This window comes from Amblyraja radiata, chromosome 1, assembly GCF_010909765.2.
Source record: "Amblyraja radiata isolate CabotCenter1 chromosome 1, sAmbRad1.1.pri, whole genome shotgun sequence".
Lineage (NCBI taxonomy): Eukaryota > Metazoa > Chordata > Chondrichthyes > Rajiformes > Rajidae > Amblyraja > Amblyraja radiata.
This window is the reverse complement of record NC_045956.1, coordinates 93,905,887-93,918,468: the sequence shown is the minus strand read 5'-3', so window position 1 is coordinate 93,918,468 and position 12,582 is coordinate 93,905,887. Positions and strand designations below refer to the sequence as shown.

General features: G+C 40.7%; 1 protein-coding gene across 1 annotated transcript in view; it reads left to right on the top strand.

Moving 5' to 3' along the window:
• Positions 1-4,115, top strand: part of ufc1 (ubiquitin-fold modifier conjugating enzyme 1) — a 36,178-nt gene extending 32,063 nt beyond the window's left edge. The window contains 1 exon segment of the mRNA XM_033032575.1: positions 4,000-4,115. Coding sequence (XP_032888466.1) covers positions 4,000-4,115 — 116 coding nt within the window.
• The last annotated feature ends 8,467 nt before the right edge of the window (positions 4,116-12,582 follow it).

Genomic DNA, 12,582 nt, shown 5'->3' with positions numbered 1-12,582 from the left:
GGAGGAAACCCAAGATCTCAGAAAAAATGCAGACAGCCAGCACCCGTAGCTAGGATCAAACCCAGGTTTCCGGTGCTGCATTCGCTGTAAGGCAGGAAATCTACCGCTGCGCCACCGTGCTGCTACAGGGAATTGAATGTAACATTCTGTACATCAAGTGTGACTACTTCAACCAATTCCCTTATGTTGCATGCTTTCTCCAAATAGCCGAATATATGTGTGGCAATGGAAACAAAATATGTTACTGAAGCCCAGTTTTGCAAAAAGTTCAACCTGTCAGTATTGAAAACACCAGGAAAACGTGACAGAAAATATTTATCAGCCCTTAAGCTCAGCTACAATTAAGTACACCAGGATCAGTCATTTATTTAGAGACCAATGAGTAATTTTGTGACAACCTCCAAGAATGCCACAAGATGATAAGAAGTTTGAAGGCTCTGGGCCTGTAGGCAGAAGGATGAGGGGAGATGTCATTGAGAACTACCGGATAAGGAAAGATAAAATTATAAAAGGACTGGGCAACCTAGATGCAGGAAAAATGTTCCCAATGTTGGGCGAGTCCAGAACCAGGGGCCACAGTCTTAGAATAAAGGGGAGGCCATTTAAGACTGAGGTGAGAAAAAAACGTTTTCACCCAGAGAGTTGTGAGTTTGTGGAATTCTCTGCCACAGAGGGCAGTGGAGGCCCAATTACTGGATGGATTTAAGAGAGAGAGTTAGATAGAGCTCTAGGGGCTAGCGGAATCAAGGGATATGGGGAGAAGGCAGGCACGGGTTATTGATTTGGGATGATCAGCAATGAACACAATGCATGGCGGTGCATGCTCATAGGGCCGAACGGCCTCCTCTTGCACCTATTTTCTATGTTTTTATGTAAGAATGAATGAACGTGGAAAGGATATTTCCAGTAATGTGAAATTCGAGAACCAGAAGGCACAGCTTCAGATTAAAAGGATGTACCTTTAGAATGGAGATAAGGAAGAATTTCTTTAGACAGAGGGTGGTGGATCTATGGAATTCATTGCCACAGATGGCTGTGGAGGCCGACATTGAGACTTTTCAAAGCGGAGATTGATAGGTTCTTGATTAGTAAGGGCATCAAAGGTTACAGGGGAATGGGGTTGAGCGGGAAAAATGGATTGGGCAGGATTGAATTGCAGAGTCTCGATGGGTTGAATGGTGTGGTTCTGCTCCTATGGTTTTAAGATCTCTATCCCGTGTGGCAAAAGCACAAGTAACTCCATGTCTGTACCTACTGTATGCTATAAAGAACTTAGGCCTGCTTTGCAATCCTGAGGATAATGACATGGTGCTTGCAGTTATAAACCCTTTGGGATGTAGATGAATATATGGCATGTGATGCCATGAATTGCACTGAAATAATGGGGAAAGGGTCTCTAGATAAAATAATAAACAAGAAAATAAGAGTATAAACAACCTCGAGAAAAGGATGTTACGCATGAGATCAGGGATGTTTCTAAATTCTGCTGACAGCAGTGTCTCGGTGTATAAAACATCCTGTTGTGGGGAAGAGCAGCGTAGTTACGTCTGGTGTCTTGGGCGATATTTATTCCCAATCAACATTACTAAAAAATTGATTATTTTTATTCATTCTCGCATTGACAATTCACGGTTTACAGCCCGCCCTGCAATTGGCCGTTTACCCAATTTTGCAGATTGCTTCACAATTCCTGGGGGCTTCCGGCATCTGAATTTCAGTGGAACAGCTGGCCAACTATCAATTTAGCCAGCTGTCAGACAGGTAATGAAAGAAAATATGTGCTGAGTTCTTGATGTGAAATTCAGTAGGTCCTCTGTGTCACCAGTCTTGACAAATTTCTACCACAGTTTTTCACTCCTCTCCGCTTTGCTCCCTCTAAATATCATTGCTACCACTTACCAATTCTTGGCTATTGTTGGTAAGGATTTATTCTGAATTTCTCTAATTTAGTTCTGATCAAACATTTTCATGACCATTACACACTCACTTAAAAATTGCTTGACATCTGTTGTTTGTTATCTCTGATTTTGAGAGGACAATGGACTTATTTTCTTATCAAATATTTGAACAAAAATAATTGTACCAAAGCCATTTGATACTCATCCTCTGTTTTAAGATTATTTGCATCTTTTAGATTTTCCCAGTCTCTATTAACTGACCTGTACCATTGCAGTACTGAATGCTTTTGTTTTCTATCCTCTCCAGCATTTTTGCTCCAGCTCCATCAAGTGTCAATTTGATAAGTTATTTTATTGCGTTACTTCAATTTATTACCTCATGGAACTCATATTCTGCTTTATATGCTCTGGTGGCATTCTGTTCTTTCTTTGCCAAAGTCCTCATCAACTTATTCTACGAAGTCAGTGCTAGCCATCAAGCATTCATTTCTGCACAAATATTTCCATAAGCAAGGGAGGATGACTAATTCACCTCTACCCCATGGTGGACATTGGACTTTATTTATGGAACTAATGCACTGCAGTGCTGAGAACTATATTCTGTACTCTGTATCCTCCCTTTTTCGCTATCGTACTTGACTTTGACTTGATTCTATTTATGTACAGTAGTATTTGATTTCATTTAGTAGCATGCAATACCAAACATTTCACCTTATCTTGGTACCTGACAATATTAAACTGAAAACTAAATCTAATCCAAACTTGATTTATTTTATTCTCCCCGTCAACTCCATCCTCTTTCTCCACTCTCCCACATTTTTTCAACCTCACAAACCCCTGAATTTTACCACTCATACTATATATACTCTAGGCACCAAATAACCTATCAAACCATACACTTTTGAGATGTGGGCGAAAACAGAAGCACCTGGAGAAAACCGACGCGGTCACAGTGAAAATATGAAAACTGCAAACCGACAATGCTGGACCTCAGGGCTGAATCAGGGTTTCAGCCGCTGTGAAGTATCAGTTCTACCAGTTGCACTTCTGTGCTGCCCTGTTAAACAATCAATGCATACCATTCGCATCAGCTGATTCTTTAATTGCAAGCATCATATCGATAAAAAGGGAACAATTTGTATGATGATTTTGAAGGGACATTATTGAGGATGATACATCTGTTTGTATGTCACTATTTATTACTACAAATATAAAACAGATCATTCTATTCCTTCACCATCCCAATATGTCAAATAAGTTGCAGGGAAAAGGTTATGTTGGTATTGAGATCCTTCATTAATTAGCAAAGTGTTTGAGAAAATTCCAGGCAATGCATCGGTAGTTTTCTGATTGGTACAATTACTGGCAAAGTACATCACAGTGAGATGGAATGAGAAAATGTAGTTCAATACTTCAGCTCAATAAATAGTACTCACTATAGTCAATGTGAAATCAATCAAAACCATTAAAAGAACAAGCATAGTGAAATCTGGAATTGCCTTAGTCTGATATCTCCCTGCTAAACAGCTGAGCAGGCTTCTATATTTCTTCATGCCTTGCATAAAAACTATATGTAGACACGTTCTGGAGAGCTGGTGAAGTGATCCAGATATAGGTGGTAAGAAACTGCAGGAAGGGGCACACAGAGAGGAAGATTAAAGAAGGCCCCCAACCAGATATGTTGCATGTCCATTTCCCTCCACAGATGCTACCGCACCTGCTGAGTTCCTCCAACACGTTGTGCTTTGCATAACATCCTCAATGGTTCAATTATGCTTTATTTGTCACATGTATAACTGCACAGTGAAATTCTTTCTGTACATTTACAAATACACTCACCGCCATCTTTTGGAGCCATTTCCACATATCTAAAGTCCGGTCCACCCACGTGCTCAGTCTGCTGGAGCAGTTCCCGATCCACGTAAGCCCGAGGCTCCTGCAGGGCCTTCCTCTAAAGCCTTCAACTGGATCGACATATGAACCAACATCCCTCTCCTAGCCTGGCCATCTTTGTGTTCCGGGGGCACCTCTTGCAGACAACCTTGAAGGTGCTGGAGGCATTACCCTGGTTCACACTGCTACTGGCTCTTGCTCCTCACAGCCGATGTCTCCAGCAGCTTTCTCCCGGTACCACAATCCACCATACCTTCGGGTCTTCTGAGTGGGTACCCAGGTCTGCAATCGGCGAGCCTTCAGGCGGATTCTGTGGTCAGCTGAGCATTCGGTGAATGCCTCTTGGTGAATCTCCTTTCCCGCTTAATGACATCCTTCCTGTAGCTGGGCAACCAGAACTGCACAAATTACTCCAAGTATGGTCCCATTAAAAACTTGTGCACCAATCTCATGATATCCCAACTTTTGTACTCAATACTCTTCCTAATAAAGGCTAGTGGGTGAAATGCCGTCCTCATCACGCTGATCACCTGAACGGCCACTTTCAGGGAAACATGCACCCGCACTCCAAGATCTCTCTTGTCGTCCTCCTCCTCTATCTCTTCCACTTGGATTTGTCCATTTTAAGTGAATGTTGGTTCTCGTTAGACTGCACCTTCAGCAGGTGTGCAAGCATATTTACATATGGCCATGAAGAGTAAATTTCTGCTTTCTTTAAGATTAGATTACATAATTTCACCTTCCCTGCAATATTCAAGATATCATCTCTGGAACATAGAAACATAGAAAATAGGTGCAGGAGTAGGCCATTCGGCCCTTCGAGCCAGCACCGCCATTCAATATGATCATGGCTGATCAACTCAGTATCCTGTATCCTGAACATGTTGACAACAAGGAGCTCTATGTTAGAAGCTTCTTTTTATCAAAAAAACTTTTATCCTTTTGGTTCTTCAACACCATAATCTCACCCACACTCATCTCTGAACTCCTGGACCTAGGAATCAGCACCCCTCTGCCATGGGACCCTCAAGTTTTTAGCCCAGAGACCATGATCAGTGAGGATCGGTAACAACACATCCTCCACAATAATTCTCAACACAGGTGCCCTGAAAGGCTGCATTCTCATTTACCTACTGTACTCCCTATGCACTCACTATCACATGTTAAATATATGTTAAGGGAAAAAGAATAGCAAAGTCAAATGTGGGTCCCTTGAAGGCAGACACGGGTGAAATTATTATGGGTAACAAGGAAATGGCAGAAGAGTTGAACAGGTACTTCGGATCTGTCTTCACTAAGGAAGACATAAACAATCTCCCAGATGTACTGGAGGACAGAGGATCTAAGGGAGTAGAGGAACGGAAATAAATTTTCATTCGGCGAGAAATAGTATTGGGTAGGCTAATGGGACTAGAGGATGATAAATCCCGTGGGCCGGATGGTCTATATCCCAGGGAGGTGGCGCTAGAAATAGTGGATGCATTGGTGATCATTATCCAATGTTCAATAGATTCAGGATCAGTTCCTGTGGATTGGAGGATAGCTAATGTTATCCCACTTTTCAAGAAAGGAGCGAGAGAGAAAATGGGGAATTGCAGACCAGTTACCCTGACTTCGGTGGTGGGAAAGATGCTGGAGTTAATTATTAAAGAGGTAATAATGGGGTATTTGGATAGCAGTAAAAGGATTAGTCCAGGTCAACATGGATCTATTTATTTATTTATTTATTTTAAATTTTATTTATTAGAAGTAAGCACAATACAGTGGCACCTTTTTACAGGTTCCCAAAATTATGTTAACATAATACATTCTCTGTATAACTTCCTTTTTTTTTGTTAAAGAGAGAAATAAGAATGAAAGAGATAGTAAAGAATAGAGGAAAGACTAGTGTGTGTGAATAAAAAGAGGGAAAAATGAAGAGATAGTGAAAAAAAAAAATAAGCAAGAAAGGAAAACAGGAGGGCGATTATCCAATCGCCACAAGGAGATGATTTTTTATATTCTTGATCATCTTTCACCCATACCTGAAACTTTAAATTTTTACGATACTGTTGCACCACATGAATCCAAGAAATCAATAAATGGAAACCAACTCGTTAAGAATTGGTCTTGTTTGTCTATTAGGAGGAGTCTCATTTCTTCCAAGTGTGCTGTGTCCAACATATTACTGATCCACATTTTAAACGTTGGTATAGTAATACGCTAAATGCATTTCGTTGTCTCTGTATTGTACACTGACAATGACAATTAAATTGAATCTGAATCTGAATAGTAGCATTTTTCCAAAATTTAAGTATGTTTTTTTGCTGTTATTAACCCATAATTAAAAAATGAATTTTGGGGTATATTTAATTTGTTCCCATCTCCCATTACTCCAAATATAATCATTTCAGTATTAGGTTCCATTTTTATCTTAAATAGATTTGTGAATTTATCAAATATATCACACCAAAATTTATGAAGTTTTGTGCAAGAAACAAAAGAATGTGTGATATTGGCATTTTGAGAAAGACATTTGTCACAGATGGGAGAAATATTTGGATAGAATTTATTCAACCTAGTTTTTGAATAATATAATCTATGTAATATTTTAAATTGAATTAAATTGTGTCTAGCATTAATTGAGCATTTATGTATATATATCAAATACTTTTCCCATGTTTCTTTTGAGATTTTTATTGTTTGTTGATGGTAATTCTCTGTTTAGAATACTATTATATAGATATGATATTAATTTTTGTGAGTCCGCCTTAATATTCATTGCTTCTTCCAGTGGATCTAACATTATACTCTGAAATCTTGGTATATATTTCTTCATAAAGTCACATATCTGTAGATATTTAAAATATTGGTTGTTATTCAGTTTAAATCTAAATTTTAATTGTTGAAATTATAATAAATTTCCCATTTCATACATGTCACCTACCTTTTTAATTCCCGATCTTTCCCATTGTCTATATGTTTTATCCATAAGAGATGGTTTAAATACTGGATTATTCACTAGTGGTGTTAGCACTGATAGGTTTCTTAATTTTAAAGTTAATTTTATTTGTTTCCAGATTCATATTATATTATGTATAATTGGAATCTTCTTATATAATGTGTTGTTCAATTTTATCGGGGAGAAGAGGATCAACATGGATTTATGAAAGGGAAATCATGCTTGACTAATCTTCTGGAAATTTTTGAGGATGTGTCAAGTAAAATGGATGAAGGGGAATCAGTGGATGTAGTGTATCTAGACTTTCAGAAAGCCTTTGATAAGGTCCCACACGGCAGACTGGTGACTAAAATTAGAGCACATGGTATTGGGGGTAAGGTGTTGACATGGATAGAAAATTGGTTGGCAGACAGGAAGCAAAGTGTAGGAGTGAACGGATCCTTTTCAGAATGGCAGGCAGTGGCGAGTGGAGTGCCGCAAGGCTCGGTGTTGGGACCGCAACTGTTTACCATATATATTAATGATTTGGAAGAGGGAATTAGGAGCAACACTAGCAAGTTTGTGGATGACACAAAGCTGGGTGGTAGTGTGAACTGTGAAGAGGATGTTAGGAGGTGGCAGGGTGACCTGGACAGGTTGAGTGAGTGGGCAGATGCGTGGCAAATGCAGTATAATATAGATAAATGTGAGGTTATCCACTTTGGCGGCAAAAACAAGGGGGCAGATTATTATCTCAATGGGGTTAGGTTAGGTAAGGGAGAGGTGCAGCGTGACCTGGGTGTCCTTGTACACCAGTCACTGAAAGTTGGCTTACAGGTACAGCAGGCAGTGAAGAAAGCTAATGGAATGTTGGCCTTATAGGATAGGAGTAAAGAGGTTCTTCTGCAGTTGTATAGGGCTCTGGTAAGACCACATCTGGAGTAATGTGTACAGTTTCGGTCTCCTAATTTGAGGAAATACATCCTTGTGATTGAGGCAGTGCAGCGTAGGTTCACGAGATTGATCCCTACGATGGCGGGACTGTCATATGAGGAAAGATTGAAAATACTAGGCTTGTATTCACTGGAGTTTAGAAAGATGAGGGGGGATCTTATAGAAACATATAAAATTATAAAAGGACTCGACAAGCTAGATGCAGGAAAAATGTTCCCATTGTTGGGCGAATCCAGAACCAGGGGCCACTATCTTAGAATAAAGGGGAGGCCATTTAAGATGAGGTGAGCAAAAACCTTTTCACCCAGTGAGTTGTGAATTTGTTGAATTCCCTGCCACAGAGGGCAGTGGAGGCCAAATTACTGGATGGATTTAAGAGAGAGTTAGATAGAGCTCTAGGGTCTAGTGGAATCAAGGGATATGGGGAGAAGGCAGGCACGGGTTATTGATTGGGGGCGATCAGTCATGATCACAATGAATGGCGGTGCTGGCTCGAAGGGCTGAATGGCCTCCTCCTGCACGTATTTTCTATGTTTCTATATGGCCAAATTCTGCTCTAACTCCATTAACGAGTTTGCAGATGACACCATTGTTGGAGGCTGGAGCACAAACAATGATGAGATGGAGTACAGAAAGAAGATTGTGAACTTAGTGACATGATGTCAGGACAACAACATCACCCTCAATGTCAGCAAGATGTGGAAGTGAATTATCAACCTCAGGAAGCATGGTGGAGTATGTGCCCCAATCAGTATCAATGGTGCCAAAATGGAAATGATTGGGAGTTTGGCGTGAATATTACCAATTAAATTCAGGATGTCTCCAATGACTCTTGTAAATTTCTATAGATGCACCATAAAAAGCTTACTGTTAGGTTGCATCACAGCTTGGTTGGGGAGTAGCTCTGACTGCAAAATTGTGGATGTAGCCCATTCCATCACACAGGCCTCACTCCCCACTGTTGGCTACATCCACATTTCATGCTGCTTCGGAAAAGCAGCTGGCATTAACAAACATGTCCCATCCCGGTCATTCTTTCTTCTCCCCCCTTCCATGAGAAGAAGATAGCAATCTCCAGCAATGTTTGTTTATATGCCAGTCTGTAGGAAGTACAAAGGTAGAATAAATATGTGATTCCATGGAGAAATTATCTGATGCTTGCTGAGGTAAGAAACATTATTTTATTTTAGATTTAATATGCTGTGTGGAAACATGCCCTTCGGCCCACCAAGTCCATGCTGACCAGTAATCACCCTGTATATTAGCACTATCCTACACACAAGGGACAATTTACATTTTTACCGAAGCCAATTAACTTACAAATCAGTACGTCTATGGAGCGTGGAAAGAGCCCGGAGCACCCGGAGAAAACCCAGGCAGTCACAGACAGCACCCCATAGTCAGGGTCTTTGGCACTGTGAAGCAGCACCTCTAGCATAGTGGCCCACTGTGATTTGAAACAGTGCTTTGGAGACACCTCATCTAACCCATGAAAGGTTGAAATCAACAAAGATGAACAAGGCAAAAGAGATAGTCGAGAGAGAAACAAAAATATTACAAGTTAATGCCATTACATCAGAACTGTGTAAAGTTCGAGACTAAAAGGAAAGTTTTAATTTGCAGAGAAAACAATGGAGAGAACAATGGAGTGTGTGTTTGTGTTAAGACAGAGACCAGCAATAATTGAATGAAACAATGCAGTAAACATCCATTATTAAAGATTCAGTTGTACTGAAGACCCCACCTACCTATGAAATAGAATTGTTTTATTAAGATGTTAAGACGTTACTTTAAACTTTAGAGATACAACGTGGAAACAGGCCCTTTGGCTCTCCAAGTCTACGCTGACCAGGAATCAACCCATACACTATCCTATACACTGAGGACAAATTACAAATTTACTGAAGCCAATTAACTTATAAACTGCGTCTTTGGAGTGTAGGAGGAAACAGGAGCACCCAGAGAAACCCCACGTGGTCTCAAGGAAAATGTACAAATTCCGTACACACAGCACCCATAGTCAGGATCTAACCCGGGTCTCTGCCTCTGTAATGCAGTAACTCTACCGCTGCACTACTCTGCCATATATAACTTAAGGTGAAATGTAACTCTGATCTTGGTGAAGTAATGGATTACTTCTTATACTCAGGTTCTGCACTATCATGTTTCAACTCACCCCAAATGTTCGTTCCAGCCTTCATCATCAGTCAAATGACATCGACAACTTCGCCTAACGTCTGATGAAGCACCTATCGAGGAGTTGTTCAGCCATTGTGCATTCGCATTCACACTTTTTTGTTGTCATAGACTATTGTAATACCGATAAGGTTCAACCCCTTTCTACTCACAGAAGTACAAAGGAACAGTACCTTTCCCCTCTACTTTCAGTCTGAAGAACGGTTCCAACCCAAAACTTCACCAGAGATGCTGCCTGACCCAACTGAGTTACTCAAGAACTTTGTGTCTATCTTCGGTATATACATCGAAACATAGAAAATCGGTGCAGGAGAAGGCCATTCAGCCCTTCGAGCCAGCTCCACCATGCAATATGATCATGGCTGATCATCCAAAATCAGTACCCCATTCCGGATGTTTCCCCATATCCCTTGATTCCCAAAGCACTAAGAGCAAAATCTCTCACTTGAAAACATCCAGTGAATTGGCCTCCACTGCCTTCTGTGGCAGGGAATTCCACAGATTCACAACTCTTTGGGTGGTAATGTCTTTCCTCATCTCAGTCCTAAATGGGCTACCCCTTGTTCTTAAACTGTGACCCCTGGTTCTGGACTCGTCCAATATCGGGAACATCTTTCCTGCATTTACCCTGTCCAATCCTCTAAGAATATTATATGTTTCTATGATGTTTCTATGATGCCCTCTCATCCTTCTAAATTCCAGCAAATACAAGCCCAGTCGACCCACTGTTTCATCATGCGTCAGTCCCGCCATCCCAGGAATTAACCTAGGTGAATTACGCTGTACTCCCTCAATAGCAATAATGCCCTTCCTCAAATTAGGAGACCAAAATTGTACACAATACTCCAGATGCGGTCTCACCAGGTACAACTGCAGTAGGACCTCCTTGCTCCTAAACTAAAATCCTCTCGCAATGAAGGCCAACATGCCATTAGCTTTCTTCACTGTCTGCTGTACCTTCATGCTTACTTTCAGTTATTGATGTAGAAGCACATCCAGGTCTCATTGCACCTCTCCTAATCTGACATTCAGATAATAATTTGTCTTCCTGTTCTTGCCACCAAAGTGGTTAACCTCACATTTATCCACTTTATACTGCATCTGCCATGCTTCTGCCCACTCACCCAACCTATCCAAGTCACCCTCCTGTAGCATCCTCTTCGCAGCTCACACTGCCACCCAGCTTTGTGTCATCTACAAATTTAGAGATGTTACATTTGATTCCCTCGTCTAAATTGTTTTATATTTATTGTAAACAATTGGGATCCCAGCACCGAGCCTTGCGGCACCCCACTAGTCGTTGCCTGCCATTCTGAAAAGGACCTGTTAATTCCTACTCTTTGCTTCCTGTCTGCCAACCAGTTCTCTATCCATGTAAATACCCTACCCCCAATAACATGTGCACTGATTTTGCACACTAATCTCTTGTATAGGACCTTGTCAAAGGCTTTTTGAAAGTCCAGATACACCACATCCTTACCTAAGCTCTCCCTTATCCTTTTTACTTGTTACATCCTCAAAAATTCCAAAAGATTTGTCAAGCATCATTTCCCCTTCATAAACCAATGCTGACTTTGACCGATCCCGTCATTGCTTTCCAAATGTGCTGCTATAACATCTTTAATAATCGACTCCAGCATCTTCCCCACTGCCGATATAAGGCTAACTGGTCTTTAATTCCCCGTTTTCTCTCTCCCTCTTTCTTAAAAAGTGGACTTATTTTGGCTACCCTCCAATACACAGGAACTAATCCAGAGTTGAGAAAACATTGGAAAATGATCACCAATGGATCCACAATTTCTAGGGCCACCTCCTTGAGTACTCTGGGATGCAGACTATCAGGCCCTGGGGATTGATCTGCCTTCAGTCCCAACAGTTTACCTAACAGCATTTTCTGACTAATGTGGATTCCCTTCAGTTCCTCCCTCCCATTAGATCCTCGGTACCATAGTATTTCCGTTATCTGCAGTTCTTTCCTATACATTAAATGTTCAGTGCTTTTTTTTTTGCTGCTGCTCGATAATAGGGGCCTTAACCCAAAGCCTATCCTGGACAGCTATGGAGTAAAGATTTGGAAATTTGGAAATAAAGATTTGTACTTGTTCAGAGGTGGCCTGTTAGTTAAATGGGCAGTCCTCTTACTAGCCTCTGACGTGGCTGTGGAATTGCTTTCAAGTAGACCTGTAAAGGTTCAGCAAAGTCTTTGTTTTCTGGATAATCCAGATGAAATATTTTGTCTGATGAAAAGCCACAGGCTCTGAGTATGCACAATTTGCTTTAGCATTATTGTGTATTCACTGACAGTTCTTTCCAGAGTGCTGAATTTAAATACGTTCTGCTGCCCTCTCCTATGGATTCCTGTTCGCCTCATTTATCTTGTTCACCTTCATTGATTTATTTCCCTTGTTTTGATCAGATAACAACCAAGACTCACTTTCACACTTGCGTTTACTTCATTCGTAAATATCGCTGGTTCAGATTTATCCCATGTGGATTCAGATAATTATTCCACATTCACATCTACACCAGGTTGACCTTTAGTTCTTTTTCTTGTTCCACTGCATTCTTATTTTGGTTTACACAATCATTATTTTGTCATTTAATCTATTCAGCATCCTATCCTACCAACAATCTTCCTTTCCTCTCCTCCTTTCCAGTCTTTCTCTCTCTGTATTTTGTTTCTAAATAAAATGATTGTGAGTATATCCCAATACTGACATT